Below are 16,708 nucleotides of genomic sequence, written 5' to 3'. Positions count from 1 at the left end.
TTGAATATGCTGATCCATGGTTTATGTTTCCATCAGACGAGGCTCATTGTGGGTGGCACGGTGGCACAGTGGTTAGCACTGCTGCCTCACAGCGCCAAAACCCGGGTTCAATTCCCACCTCAGGCAACTGTCTGTGTGGAGTTTGCACATTCTCCCCATGTCTTTGTGGGTTTCCTCTGGGTGCTCCGGTTTCCTCCCACAGTCCAAAAATGTGCAGGTTAGGTGAATTTGTCATGCTAAATTGCCCGTAGTATTAGATGAAGGGATAAATGTAGAGGGATGGGGCTGGGTGGGTTGCTCTTCTGAGGGTTGGTGTGGACTTGTTGGGCCGAAGGGCCTGCTTCCACACTGTAAGTAATCTAATCTAATCTAAAAACATTCTCTTATTTGCACCCTTTTCCTGACTTATGTGTCTGTCATTTCCCATTTCCAAGGACATGAAAAGTCAAAGGGGAGGGAGAATAACAAGTGAGAAAGATGTTACTTTCACTATATTAACACCAAGTCATTTCCAGCATCTATGGGAATTTAGGTGATATTTGATCAGGATGCATAGGGTTAAAGGACTCACACCGCATAGAGTCATTGAGATGTACAGTACGGAAACAGACTCTTCCATTCAACTCGTCCATGCCAATCATATTTCCTAAACAGATCTTGTCTCATTTTCCAGCACTTGGCCCATATCCCTCCAGATGTCTTTTAAATGTTGTAATTGGACCAGCCTCCACCACTTCCTCAAGCAGTTCATTCCATACACGCACCACCCTCTACATGAAAAAGGTCCCTTTTAAATCTTGCCCCCCTCACCCACAACCTATGCCCTTTAGTTCTGGACCCCCCCAACCCAGGAGAAAGACCTTATCTATTTACTCTATCCATGCTCCTCATGAATTTATAAATCTCATTCTGGTCACCCCTTAGCCTCCAACACTCCAGGGAAAACAGTCCTTACTGTTGCAGGAAAAAACAAATACAATGCACATTGCTTTCCATTTTCCTCGAATTAGCCTCTCAGTTTCTGAACAGACAAATGTCCTCCTTGTTGAATAGAGTCACGGTGTTCTCTAGCACAGAAGAAGACTCTTTAGCCATCTAGTCTGTCTTAGATAAAAACAGATCGTGTGCAGTGAAATGTGAAGAATCCTGCACATCTGAGTAAGATAACCTGGGCAGTGGTATGGAGTATTTCTCTTGAGGATTTTTATTACACCATGCTTTTCAAATGTTTATAAATGGCATTGCGTGATCAGTCATATTCTTTGCTATTAGGTATAATGATCTCTGTAAGATATATTAGTATAGCAGATGAGGAGCTCTGCATTAAGGCACTAACTCTATCCAAGTTGTTATTGAGAGAACCATTGGAGTCTTAAAGGAATGTTTCTGTTTATCTTATAAATCAAGAGCAACTCTGCAATATATGTGTCCTGTTAACCTCTGGTCGAATTTCACGTGAATACATCTTGGAACCAGAACTCCTTGGTAGCTTGGCTCCAAAATCTCTTTCCTCCACATGATCATTCTCAATGTTATTATTTTCATCATAATGCTTGAGAATGATGACTCATCTTCTATTTTTCTTCCTTGTCTCATCATATTCCTGCTCCTCATCCATCTCTGTAGCCATAGTTTCTCTCAGTATGTTTTATGGAGTATTTTGTTGTAACTGTATGGAGTAGGTTTTGACTTTGTGCAATAATTGAACATGGATGATGGTGAATTGTCAATCACTCTGCTGGGATTTACTTCGATCAAAGTCAGTTCAGTTTCATTTGTTTTGCTGAATTCATATTGAATTGGCTTTGGCAATAAAATCCAAAAGTGATGTAAAACTGGTTGACAATTCACCATCATCCAAATTCAATAATTGCACCAAGTCAGGCTGTACTCTCTGTTTTTATTGGTCGGTTATCATATAATATACAAATGGAGTGAGTATTTTGACAAATGTATTGTGACTGTTGTTAATTATTGAGTTGATCTCACCTCCTGGAATATTGTTGGAATGTTTCCATTTGTGGAAGTGATGTAAATGTACGTAAGTAGTATTTGGAAGGAAATACAGAAACAGCTATGATTCCTATAAGAACAGTATTTCAACAGCTCTTGATCTGTGTCTCTTACTCCTGAAGTTTGCAGTTAATAGTTGTTTAACATGGCATCAGCAAAGGCTATGTTATTTTAATGTTTTTGTGCAGTTTAATTTTGTTTTGCAACTTATAAACTTTTAGTCTTAAGAACATTCCAAGAGCCTTAATGACACATAAAGGAGTTGAGTGAGAGATTAAATCAACAGTTGTTTATTTTTTAATTGCCTCAAATATGAAATTCATTGAATACAAAATACATCAACCAAGTGACAATAAACATATGAAATCATGATTAAAACTTTATTGTCAATTATCAACAGACTAACAACTAAAATATGTTACATTTTAGGATGTGACATACCAGCTGATATTGCCTTTACATTACCATTGAATTTACTTCGGTTTTAAGTCTGGAATTCCTAAAACCAAACACTTAGCCATTTTTACAAAACCATTATAAAACATCTACATTTTCAAGCAATCTACTCAACACTGGAATGAGAGAATAATTATTGCTTTTAATATGCTTGGATACTAGAAAAATAAAGTTAAACTTCTTTTATACTTTGAATTTTGTTCAGACATTTCAACTTACTGACTGAAATATTTTGAAACATTTCAACTTATGCCCTAGAAACTAAGTAAAAATGGCACAAAAGATTACTGGCATGCTAAAAGAAATTATACAGAATAATGACAAAAGTTGCATTAAAAGTTAGGAAAATAGAAAACATTTCATCTATAGCTAAAGCTGTTACAGTGTAACTTCAACAAAAGCTTGGCTCAGGGAACAGTAAACGTTCATCTTATGTTGGAACAATTGATGTTCATTCAGTCGGTGAACTATTTTAATTTGATGCAGTAGAGTCTTCAGTTCTGAAAATACAAAAACAAAGATGGAGTATTGGGGCCCTGTTCAATATTTATTGTTCAATCAACATTGCTGTACAGATTAAATAATCATTATCACATTTCTGTTTGTGAGAGCTTGCTGTGTCCAGATTTGCTGCAGTAATTCTAACATTACGGTGGTGAACACACGTCAAAAGAATTTTATTGGCTGCAAAATGAATTTTGAGGATCAAATAGATTTTTTGATCAATTGGGGAATCAAGGGTTATGGGAAAAGAGCAGCAAGTGGGCATGATGAATGTCATATCAGCCATGATCCTAATGAGTTGCCGAACAGCCTAATCATGTTGCTACTTCTTAGTTTTGGTCTTCTGGTCCTAAAGTACTTTGGAATTTCTTGGTGTCAGGAAAGATGCTATAAATGCAATTCTTTCCTTCGCATGATTGGATGGTCGAGTAAAACTGCTGTTATGTCAGAATGGTAACAGTGTTAAACTCAAGAATATGAGTCATCTGTCTGTGTAAGTAACTGATGCCAAAATTGCAGATGAAAAACTAGATTACACAAAAAGGAAGTGGTTCTGAAAAAGAAATGAAAATTGAATGTCAATACTTACTCTTCATTCATGAGATTAATAACCTTTTTGACCCAATTAGACTTGGGATTCACACAGACTTTCATCCCATCCTTCAGGGTAATTCTGTGACACATAAACAAAGATCTTTTTGGTTAAAATCTTAATAATATTTAAATTACGTATGGTACCACCTCCATCACAAAATAATTAGTTAATGCAGCAGCTAAACTTGAATCAGGTAGCAGGTTGGATTTGGAAATTATTTTAATAATCAAAAGCAAAGACATTCTTATTAATGTTCAGAGTTAAATTTGTGATAAATTGTAGAAAAAACTTTTGTAGTCCTAAAGATGATTAATTTAGTCATGTTTTGCTGTATAATGTGAAGTGGAAAACATTAAAACATTTCACTGAATTTAGAAACGTTAAGTAGCCTTTGGAGACAACAATAAGTCTAAGATTCAAATAAAGTTGCATTAAAAGATCAGCACTCCTTTCAAACTGTGAAAGACTTGTTCCCAAAGATGGCGAATTCGAACTGTTTAAATGGAAAAAGATCAGCTACTTTTCCAGAGTTGTGAAATTTGAGTTGCCAAATTAAGTTGCTTTTTTATTGAGTTTAGGAAATAAAATTTATTGTAATACTTACATGATCTCTACTTTTCTGCAGAAGGAACCCTGAGGATAGATGTCAATATGCTGATATTTTTTTGGTGAAATAAAACGAGCGATGACTGCTGCACATCTGCATCTTGAATGTGTTACTTTTCCCATGCACAGACCTATAGTGAAAGATAAAGCACAAAACGGAATCAAATGGTATCATGACTTGGAAAATGTGAGTTGCGTTAACAAAAATTCTACTTGATGAAGCTTATTTCCTTCAAGGGAATGCACATTTACTTTTACAATGTAGAAGATCATGCAGGTTTCCAAATTCTCCCTTCTATCCTAAAGCTTTGCTTGGTGGAATGAAACTCAAGTCTGAATGATGTTTCTGCATTAAAATGAAGGGAAATTTTTTTAATTACCTTACATTTTACAGAATATACAGAAAACAAAGTGATTTACAGAAGGTTAATGCAGAGTCGCAATGGAATACACACTAGACTGTTTTTGCTGTCTTTCTGGTTTTGGCTTGCACTATCCAAAAGATCTGTCAATAACCTGATTGGGTGTCCAGTCTCTTGTGCTATAATCTCACATGTTCAATTTATAATATTAGTTAATACTTTAAAATGTCTTCATTTGAAATTAGGCACAACAATATCCAGCACCTTGCGTTATCCTTTACAAACTTTATTTGTGATTTTAATCATTTTGCCGAGGGAGACAATAACTTAAAAAATATCAGGTTGTTTTGACCCAGTCTTATCCTGATCCACTCAAAATCAGATCTGAATCACCGAAAGTCTGTATAATATTTGCAATTATGACTTTCCTAGATTAGTAAGGAAAGCCATAATGAACCAACTTTGCTAGCCTATTTAAACTAGGTTAGATTTGATCTATAACAGAACAGAGTGCTCATCTCGACCATTTAGTGGTCATTTTCCTCTTTTTAAATCTGAAGACATTGCAAATTTTGCAGTTGAATGCTCTGACTATAAAACAACATAACATATATCGCGCAAAATCAAATAATTTCAAATTTATTCACACCAGACTTAGTGAAATGTCATCTTGTCACACTGCTTTTAATACAGGAACACAGTTGCCGTGTAAATGCAAACTTGGTGACTCAACTTACCTTGAGCAGCCAGACTGATTACAATTGTAGTCAGCAGCAAATAGATTGTTTGGGTCTTCATTTTTGAAAATTATGATGTCTTCTAGTCTTCAGTCAGAGCAGCTGGCAGTTTCAGAGTGCATTGATTCGGCTGATCAGATCTTATATTTATCGGCAAGATTTGGGGAACTTAGGTCATCAGAATCTAAATAAGGAAATATCTTGTCAGCATGTTTGAATAATTACCTAAATGTTATTTCTCTTTGAAGCAGATTAAAAAAGAATCTCATAAGCAAATTTGTATTTTCCCAGTTTAGTCATACTTTATTTTAGCTGCAATAATCAAATATGATTGTGAACCCATTGTATGTTTTTAATGACCACATTTGGAAATAAGTGAAAAACATTGCTATGAGATGCAGCATGTCTATAGAATGCCTAACCATTTTTTTGGAATATTCCAGGTATTGTTATCCCAGGTTTTTTTTCAATCAGACCAAGATAATCTTTACGAAATGTTTGCTATAAAATTATAACCTTAGATTGCACACTGTGAACATCCTGCAATAGCCACATTTTAGATAAAATGAATAACAATATAAGGCAAGAAATAGGGAAAGCATTATCTTGCTGTGTCAACATTTCACCCACTACTGTAAATATAATTGTTTTTTTATTAATCTCTTCAACTTGAAGAGCTCACTTCTTCAAAGGAAGGATTGTGCCTTGTTAGCGTGTCAGTTTGTAATCTTTGTGATTGCTCCTTTAAATCTATCAGTGAAGTATACTGATCAAAATGCCTAAATTAGTTGGATCAACTTCAGAATTTCTCACGATGCTTGAATTTTGAAATCAGCGTTTTTACAGCTTGAAACCAAATTAAGCACTCAGCTACGATGGGGTTCATAAAATGGAAATAGTTTTCCAGGGTTTAGTTTGTCTGGGTAACTGGAAAAAATACATAGAATCACAGAGATGCACAGCATGGAAACAGACCCTACAGTCCAACCTATCCATGCCGACCAGATAGCCCAACCCAACCTAGTCCCACCTGCCAGCACCCGGCCCATATCCCTCCAAATGCTTCCTATTCATATACCCATCCAAATACCTTTTAAATGTTGCAATTATACCAGCCTCCAGCACTATCTCTGGCAGTTCATTCCATACACGTACCACCCTCTGTGTGAAAACGTTGCCCCTTAGGTCTTTTTTATATCTTTCCCCTCTCACCCTAAACCTATGCCCTCTAGTTCTGGACTCCCCCACCCCAGGGAATAGACGTTGTCTATTTATCCTATCCATGCCCCATATAATTTATTTTGTAAACTTCTATAAGGTCACACCTCAGCCCCCGACGCTCCAGGGAAAACAGCCCTAGCCTGTTCAGCCTCTCCCTATAACTCAAATCCTCCAACCCTGGCAACATCCTTGTAAATCTTTTCTGAACCCTTTCAAGTTCCACAACATCCTTCCGATAGGAAGGAGACCAGAGTTGCACGCAATATTCCAACAGTGGCCTAACCAATGTCCTGTACAGCCGCAACATGACCTCCCAACTCCTGTACTCAATACTCTAACCAATAAAAGAAAACCAAACACCTTCTTCGCTATCCTATCTGCCTGCAACTCCACTTTCAAGGAGCTATGAACCTGCACTCCAAGGTCTCTTTGTTTAGTCATACTCCCTAGGACCTTACCAATAAGTGTATAAGTCCCCTAATGTTTGCTTTCCCAAAATGCAGCTCCTTGCATTTATCTGAATTAAACTCCATCTGCAACTTCTTAGCCCATTGGCCCATCTGATCAAGATCCTGTTGTAATCTGAGGTAACCTCCTTCGCTGTCCACTACACCTCCAATTTTGGTGTCATCTGCAAACTTACTAACTGTACCTCTTGTGCTCGCATCCAACCCATTTCAGTAAATGACAAAAAGTAGAGGACCCAGCACCGATCCTTGTGGCACTCCACTGGTCATAGGCCTCTAGTCTATAAAACAACCCTCCACCACCACCCTCTGCCTTCTACCTTTGATCCAATTCTGTATCCAAATGGCTAGTTCTCCCTGTATTCTGTGAGATCTAACCTGGCTAATCAGTCTCCCATGGGGAACCTTGTTGAACGCCTTACTGAAGTCCATATAGATCACATCTACTGCTCTGCCCTCATCAATCCTCTTTGTTACTTTTTCAAAAAACTCAATCACGTTTGTGACACATGATTTCCCACACACAAAGCCATGTTGACTTTCCCTAATCAGTCCTTGCCTTTCGAAATACATGTGCATCCTGTCTCTCATGATTCCCTCCAACAACTTGCCCACCACTGACGTCAGGCTCATTGGTCTATAGTTCCCTGGCTTGTCCTTACCACCCTTCTTAAACAGTGGCACCACTTTTGCCAACCTCTACTCTTGTGGCACCACACCTCTAACAAATATTTCAGCAAGAGGCCCAGCAATCACTTCTCTAGCTTCCCATAGAGTTCTAGGGTACACCTAATCAGGTCCTTGGGATTTATCCACCTTTCGGCATTTCAACACATCCAGCACTTCCTCCTCTGTAATATGAACATTTTACAAGGTGTCTCCATTTATTTCCCTACAGTCTATATCTTCCATATCCTTTTCCACAGTAAATACTGATGCAAAATACTCATTTACCCCCCATTTTTTGAGGCTCCACCTAAAGGCCGCCTTGCTGATCTTTGAGGAACCCTATTCTCTCCCTAGTTACCTTTTTGTCCTTCATGTATTTGTAAAAACCCTTTTGATTCTCCTTATTTCTATTTGCCAAAGCTATCTCATGTCCCCTTTTTGCCCTCCTGATTTCCCTCTTAAGTATACTCCTCTTGCCTTTATACTCTTCTAAGGATTCACTCGATCTATCCTGTCTATACCTGACATATGCTTCCTTCTTTTTCTTAACCAAACCCTCAATTTCTTTAGTCATCCAACATTCCCTATACCTACCAGCCTTTCCTTTCACCCTAACAGGAATATACTTTCTCTGGATTCTTGTTATCTCATTTCTGAAGGCTTTCCATTTTCCAACTTCCCTTTACCTGTGAACATCTGCCCTCAGTCAGCTTTCGAAAGTTCTTACCTAATACCATCAAAATTGGCCTTTCTCCAAATTAGAAGTTCAACTTTTAGATCTGGTCTATACTTTTGCATCACAATTTTAAATCTAATAGAATTATGGTTGCTGGCCCCAAAGCGCTCCCCCAGTGACACCTCAGTCACCTGCCCTGCCTTATTTCCCAACGGTAGGTCAAGTTTTGCACCTTCTCTCGTAGGTACGTCCACATACTGAATCAGAAAATTTTCTTGTACACACTTAAGAAATTCCTCTCCATCTAAACCCTTAACACTATGGCAGTCCCAGTCTATTTTTGGAAAGTTAAAATCCCCCACCGTAACCAACCTATTATTCTTACAGATAGCTGAGATCTCCTTACGAGTTTGTTTCTCAATTTCCCTCTGACTATTAGGAGGTCTATAATACAATCCCAATAAGGTGATCATCCCTTTCTTATTTCTCAGTTCCACTCAAATAACTTCCCTGGATGTATTTCCAGGAATATCCTCCCTCAGCACAGTTGTGATGCTATCTCTTATCAAAAGCACCACTCCCCCTCCTCTCTTGTCTCCCTTTCTATCCTTCCTGTAGCATTTGTATCCTGGAACACTAAGATGCTGGTCTTGTCCATCCCTGAGCCATGTTTCTGTAATTGGTATGATATCCCAGTCCCATGTTCTGAACCATGCCCTGAGTTCATCTGCCTTCCCTGTTAGGCCCCTTACATTGAAATAAAAGCAATTTAATTAATCTTGCTCTTTTCCTATCTGGTTTGTTATGGTTGATAACAAGAGATGAGAGTTATTGGAAATAGATTGGTCAGGATACTGTATGAAGAGATATTAAATTAAGTAGATGACCCAGTGGTATTGGATACTGAAAATAACAAATGCCGGAGATCACACCGGGTTAGACAGCATCCATGGAAGGAGAGTAAGTTAATGTTTTGAGTCCAAATGGCTCTTCATCAGCGCTGAAGTGTGGAGGGACAGCATTAATGCTATAGTCTGGGGGAGGCGAGGTTATGGATGCAGGGTGCTGTTGGAGAAAGGATGTTGATAGTTCAGATTAAGTGTTCAGAATGTGACAATGGCAGAACAATGGTGTGTCTAACTGCCAGACTGGAAAGGACAGGGATGGGGACAGGGGTGAAGAGGACATGATAACAAGCTGAAAGAAAGGGAAGAAATAGTTCACAATTTGAAAGTGTTGACTCAATATTAAGTTCATAAGGCTTTACAGTGCCTCGTCTGAAGATGATTTGGAGGAGCTGGTGTTGGACTGGGTGGACAGAGTTAACAATCACACAATATAAGGTTATAGTCCAACAGGTTTATTTGGAAGCACTAGCTTTTGGAGTGCTGCTCCTTCATCAGGTGGTTGTGAAGAATAACATCCTAAGACACAGAATTTATAGCAGATGGGTTCCAGTGTCATGGAGCTGTAATGATTTTTAAACAACTTAAGATAAAGTCTTTCATCCTTTCAAATGGGATATGCTATTTTCGGTTCTTTAATATGCAAATCCCAGAACTCCTTTTAAGTTACCTTCAGCTTTTCTCACAATAGGTGCCATCTCAGCTCAGACCATGCATTAAAGGCGTGAGGTGAAAGTCTGTCTGTGTCCCAATCTTGAGTCAGACTGGTTCTATTTCTAAAGGGGGGGCTTACAGAATCTGCATGATTTATGCAGTTTTTGAGCAAAATAAAATGATTCTATAAATACAAATTCACCCCATACACCTGTATGTGTGCATGTACAGGAGAGATAGAGTGGGTGTGTGCATGTGAGTGTGTGTGTATGGGTGGGAGTGTATGTGAAAGAGTGTGTGCATGTGTGTGTGTATAAGCTTGGTCAAGTGTGTTGGTAAGTGTGATGGAGTATAAGCCTGTGAGAGGATGAATGCGTGGATGTGAGTGCAAGGGGTGCATGTATGTGCGTATGAGAGAGAGCTTGTGTATGAGGGAGGGTCTGTGTGAGTGTGCAAGTATGTAGGAGTGTGTGTTTGTGTGTGTGTGAGAGAGAGTGTATGGTGTAGTGGGGTCACCTGTAGTGTGACATGAACCCAAGGTTCCAGTTGAGGCCATTCCCATAGGTACTGAAGATGAGATGTTGTTCCTCCAGTTTGCGCTGTCATTCACTGGAACACTGCAGCATGCCAAGGACAGACATGTGGGCATGCGAGCAGGACGATGTATTAAAATGACCGATTACGTGTTCCTACAGTGGTGTGGGATAGTTTGACAAGTTCATTATTTTTACATCTTGCTTTTCAGATAAGCTTTACTGAATGATATAAGTCTTTTTAAATTGGTTTGTGTGGTCAAAGATAAGCAAGTTTAGGTCGGGTGTCAAATGGATTGCAATTCACTGTCTTACATTTTTTGTCATTGCTGTTGAGCAGTTTCACTCCCAGTTATTTGGACATATTGGTTTCTGTAGACATTCACTTTATTGTGGAATGAAACAATGTAATAATTCAAATCAAACCAGGCACTTTGAACAAATACAAGTGCTAATGAAATGAGTAACTTGGTTTAGGTTATGACTGGTTATGATGACCACAACCTCACATTCCAGTATTTATAAGTATTGTGAATATTTTCCCATAAAATGAGATGTTTATGTAATCATAGGAGTAACTGATGCCATTGAGTCCCACATCCTTAAATCTTCTCAGTAGAAAAATCGCTGTGAATTTTTTTAACATTCCCTGGAGTGATCTGAGATAAGGACCTTGACCGTGGGTGAGAGAATAGAACATTATTCCAGTATTTTATATTGTGATTGATAAACTTGAATCTCAGAGTCACAATGCTATTTACTCAGTTAATTTTGGCTGTGATGGGAAACACTGAAGAAGTTCCCACTTAATTAAAGCAAAGTGACTCTTTTACCTTCCTTCCATTTTTACTCTGTCAAACTTTCTGAGAACTTCAAGCAAGTCATTCTAGATCACAGATCAAGAATTAGAGTGACTTAATGATGAATTATTCCAAACTCTTATTTCCAATTATTTATTGTGGGTGGCACAGTGGCACAGTGGTTAGCACTGTTGCCTCACAGCTCCAAAGTCCCAGGTTCAGTTCCCGCCTCAGGCAACTGTTTGTGTAGAGTTTGCACATTTTCCCTGTGTCTGTGTGGGTTTCCTCTGGGTGTTCCAGTTTCCTCCCACAGTCCAAAAGATGTGCAGGTTAGGTGAATTGGCCATGCTAAATTGCCCGTAGTGTACGGGAATGGGTCTGGGTGGGTTGCTCTTCAGAGGATCGGTGTGGACTTGTTGGGCCAAAGGGTCTGCTTCCACACTGTAAGTAATCCAATCTAATTTACTATGTGGATGGTAGAATTCTTACTATTCTACTTTCATAAAATGAACTTTTAATATTATGATAATTTATTGATTTAAGATATGGTAAACTAATTACCATGCAAAGTTTTAATTGTCTTGTGATTTCCACTTTTCCTGGAACAATCAGTTCTGAAAATAAAAATAAAATGCTGTGGATTTTGGAAATCTGAAAAAAAAACAAAAGTACTGGAGAAAATGCGCAGATGAGGCAGCATCTGAAGGGAGAGAAAAACAGAGTTAACATTTTGAAACTGATACGATTCTTCTTCAGAGTCATATCAGACTCAAATCGTTAACTCTGTTTCTGTCTCCACAGATGTTGTTGAATTCCTCCAGTAATTTGTATTTGTTTTAATTTTGTAAAATGTAACACCATTCTGTGTAAAATAATTAATGTAGGAAAAAAACAAAGTCGTTGCTATTCTGTGACATGTCAGTAGGAAAGTGTAGATCATAGACATGAGTCTGAAAAATACGTTTGTTCATTACCTGTTGTTATGGAAACAGGAACTAACACGATCAATGAGCCCAGATGAATCCAGCTATCAAGTGGGAATTTAGAGAAGTTGAACACAGTCATTACCGTAGTTGTGTCTGTTCTGGTTGGTCTTTTGTGGTGTAGTGGTACTGCCCCTACCTTTGAGCAAGAGGGTCTGAGCTCAAGTCTGATCTGGTGTAATAACATTTCTGATCAGGTTGTTCAGAAAATATCTGCTTGCCCTAGTTAGTACTGGTTGTCACCAGTTGTTTGTGCTGGTTGACTCCAGTTGATCTCATGACTACCAAACTGGAACAAAATGTAAAGGGAAACATGACACATTCAGCCACCCCACATTGGGAAAACAAGGATGCAAGAAAATACATAACTTACAGATAAATTAGAGATAAAATACAAACTTACAATCAAATTGGACATTATTTACACTTTTAGACATTTTTTGGGATTTCACAAAATTTCAGGTGGATGACTCCTCTTCAAAACCCCAACAAATCTCTCAACCCCACCCCAACCTCTCTTCCGACCAATCTCTGACCCTAATGTTTCCCTCTTCCCTAATTTTCTGGTGAAGGGTCATCTTTGACCTAGAATGTTTAATAGTTAACATAGATATTGTCAGACAGAGTCATAGAGATGTACAGCATGGAAACAGACCCTTTGGTCCAACCCGTCCATGCCAACCAGATATCCCAACCCAATCTAGTCCCACCTGCCAGCACCCAGCCCATATCCCTCCAAACCCTTCCTATTTATATACCCATCCAAATGCCTCTTAAATGTTGCAATCTATTAAGTATTTCCAGCATTTTGTTTCTGCTTTTGAGAAAGAAAAAACAGTGAAGAGATCAAGAGAAGCAGGCACAAAACCCTGCACCTCCAGGAAATAAGATCAAAGGAAAAGTCTTAAAATTGATCATTCCATGCAGTCATTGAGATTTGGAGCTTATCGATACCAGAAAAAATGATCATTCAAAATAAAAACGTTTGTAGTTACCTGTAAAATTTCTGAAGAAATCAAGAAAATATAAGCAGTTTCAATCTGGAAACTAGTCTTTACAATGTACATGAACCAAGCTCCGGGTTTAAAGAAAACAGAGAAGTACAAGTAGTGGAGGTCATGACCTAGTCATAATATCAGTAGACTATTAATCCAGAGATACTGGTGATATTCTGGATGTCTGGGTTTGAATCCTGCCATGGCTGATGGTGGAATTTGATTTCAATAAATATCTAGAATTAAGAGTCCAATGGTGACCATGAAACTTTATTGATTGTCAGAAAAATCCATCTGTTTCACTAATGCCCATTAGGGAAGGAAAATGCCGTAAATACCTGGTCTGGCTTACATGTGACTACAGACCCCAGCAAAGTGATTGACTCCTAATTGACCTCTGGTGGCTAGTGATGTTCACATCCCAAGAATAAGTATAAAAAAAAGGCATTTAAAAATGAATTTTCATGTTATCTAATATTTCAGGTAAAGGTTTTGAACAATGAGCTTTGATACAAACATATTCTGCTTTAATGACAAATTAGGGGCAGTATTTAGCCATTCAGGTCCTGCCATTTGATAAGATCATGGCTGATCTCATAGTGGCATTAACTCCACTTTCCTTCCCATCTCCGCTACCTTTTGATTCACTTGTTCGTCAAGAATCAATCTTGGTAAAAACAAGGACTGCAGATGCTGGAAACCAGAGTCTAGATTAGAGTGGTGCTGGAAAAGCACAGCAGGTCAGGCAGTATCCAAGGAGCAGGAAAATCGATTTTTTGGGCAAAAGCCCTTCATCAGGAATAGAGGCAGGGTGCCTGCAGAATGGAGAGAATCAATCTAGCTCAGGCTTGAAACTGTTCAAAGACCTTGCCTCCACCTCTATCTGAGGAAGATAATCCCACTGTCTAATGACCCTCTGAAAGAAAGAAAATCTCCTCATCTCCATTTTAAATTGGAGAACCCTTAATTTTAAACAGTGTCCCCAAATCTCTCCACAAGGAGAAATGTCCTTTCAGTATCCAATCTGTCAACTTCCTCCAGTGTCTTGTATCTTTCAGCACGATTGACTCTTTTTTTTCCAAACTCCAATGGATACAAGCCCAACATACCCAACCGTTCCTCCTCAGATATCCCATTCATTCCAGGAATCATTTATGTGAACATTCTCTGTGAACTACTTCAAATGCATTTATGTCCTCTCTTAAACAAGGAGACCAAAACTGTTAACAGTACTTGAGAAGGACTCTCACTAATACCATCTACAACAATGCCACTCTAACATTCCATTTCCCTTCCTATATACAACTTCCATTTGTTTTACTAGTCCTTTGTTGTACTTTTATGATTTTCATACGAGGACATTTAGATCCTTCTGTAACTCAGTATTCTTCAATCTCTCTCCAAATAAATAATATGCATATTGCCTATTTGTTTTTCTCCACCAAAGTGGAAATTTTCATGTTTTCGCACATTAAATTAGATTTAATTTGGCAAATTTTGTCCACTCACTTAACCAATCATTTTTTTTGCAGAGTCCTGGTGTCCTATTCAGAAGTTGTTTTCTTATTTTCATGTTATCAAGTGAGTACCACCTAAAAGATGTGCTGCAACAACTCACCCAGACATCTTAGACAGTTCCTTTCACCACCATGACCACCTGGAAGGGCTAGGGAAAAAATGTGTAGGAGCAAGAACACTTGCAAGTTTCTATCCAAGATACACAGCAGCCTAACTTGCAATTATATCACCATTCCTTCACTTTCACTGGACCAAAACAAATTGCTACATCGACATCATATGGATGCAGTGCTTCACCACCGCCTTGTCCTGGGTAGTCCGGGATGGGCAATTAAGCTGGCCTGTCCAATGCACCCATTGGAAAAGAAAAATCAACAAATTTAGCAACCATAAATTTGGTCTCTTCATCCAGGTTATTGATATAGATTGTAAATAGTTGAGGTCCCAGTAGCACACCACTTATTATATCTTGTCAAGCCAAAATATTCTAAATGAAGTTTAAACTTGTAAGTTTAGAATGGTTCTCTGTAAATATACAAAGACTTGTCTCCTGTCATTGTGGGCCCCCAAAATGGCCTGTAATAAGTATTGTGCAAATGTAAAACAGAATCTGCTGAGACTCTAACAAAATTAAACTCCAACAACCACCAGTCGTCTCACACCATTTTCTGTTGCTCTGTGGGTAAGCTCGTTTACAGAGGTGGGGATATCCTGCCAGGAGCCAACATAACATTCACATAATTAATTGTCATTTAAAAATAATCAGAATCAGAGATGGATCATTGGGAAGGATGGAATTCCACATGAGCAGCTCTTGCCATCCAAAGTGCAAAATCCAATCCAAAAGTCAAGGAGAGCAAACGTAGCTTAAATATTCATATTTCTCAAGTAGTTATGATACTACAAATCATCTACATAAATCACCTATCTATATATATATTTATATATATATATATATATATATATAATCGTCCTGTATTTTCTCATTTATAAATCACTATGACTAGCTATGGACTTGAAAGGTTAACTCTGTTCTTCCCTCCATGAATGCTGCCAGACCTGTTGAGTTTCACTGGCACGTCTGTTTTTACTCCCCATAGAAAGTGCTTGCACTGATGGAGTTGTAATAATGTAAAATAAGAACCTCAGAGATGGTAATTCTTAACTAACATATGTAGAAGATGAATGTCTGGCTGCAAAATCCGTTATTCTGACCTCCAGATCTTTAAAGTTATTCTTTGTTTCTCCAAATTTGACTCTAATCTCTGCTTAGAGTTTGTAATTTTAGATGTACCTGTTTAAGTTGACTGTGGGGTTTGCATGAGTGAAGGTTTTATTTACTTACCGGCAGACATCTTATCTCAGTGATATTGTAAGTAACTAACTAGCACACTATTAAAAGCAGGATGAGCACACTGACTGCTCTGACTTCCTGCAAGATTCAGAGTACCATTGCGCATGTGCTGAAACAATTACATGAGAGTAACATTATATATTTTAGGAAGCTTGCACTTTACTATGCATTTGGCTGATTCTAATGATACTGGGTATCATACTTCTGCATATGTTAGCTTTCCTTCTATATGAAATGGCTATATAAAATCAAGCTGTTGTGTATACTCCCTCTTTTACTCAACTGGTCAATGGAATCCGTAAATGATTAAAAATAACGTAAATTTCCCACTGACAAGATTGCACTGAGTCAACCACACCACAACCACCATTTCGAAATAGATGCTGATTTGCAATTCAAAGTTCATAAATATTACATAATCCGTCTTATATTTCTTTTCACAATTCCGCTATGTCCACACTACAAAGTACAATGTTCTGAACAGAATGGATATAAACTATAAATGGCTTTTCAGAGATAGGCTGAAAGTAGGTATTATCTAAAATGATCAAACAAAACACTGTCCCACTGAACAAAAGCGTAAGTCTATTAGTGATAAATCTTTCGAATATATTAAGTTAACTTTAACTGTACCTTCCAAAAGGATTTTGTAACAACACA

The 16,708-nt window shown here is 38.1% G+C and overlaps 1 protein-coding gene across 1 annotated transcript; it reads right to left on the bottom strand.

The window, feature by feature from the left end:
- Nucleotides 1-2,287: 2,287 nt before the first annotated feature.
- Nucleotides 2,288-5,427, bottom strand: LOC122553041 (interleukin-8-like). The gene is made up of 4 exons (XM_043696505.2): nucleotides 5,274-5,427; nucleotides 4,173-4,305; nucleotides 3,563-3,646; nucleotides 2,288-2,969 (listed from the first exon to the last, which is right to left on the bottom strand). Exons 1-4 carry the CDS (start codon nucleotides 5,332-5,334, stop codon nucleotides 2,942-2,944), a joined length of 306 nt encoding a protein of 101 aa, XP_043552440.1. The 5' UTR covers nucleotides 5,335-5,427; the 3' UTR covers nucleotides 2,288-2,941.
- Nucleotides 5,428-16,708: the final 11,281 nt, after the last annotated feature.

Source organism: Chiloscyllium plagiosum, unplaced genomic scaffold, assembly GCF_037043375.1.
Source record: "Chiloscyllium plagiosum isolate Xiang-an unplaced genomic scaffold, Cpla_swu_hap1 HiC_scaffold_1, whole genome shotgun sequence".
In the NCBI taxonomy this organism is placed as follows: domain Eukaryota; kingdom Metazoa; phylum Chordata; class Chondrichthyes; order Orectolobiformes; family Hemiscylliidae; genus Chiloscyllium; species Chiloscyllium plagiosum.
This window is presented reverse-complemented; position numbering and strand designations above follow the sequence as displayed.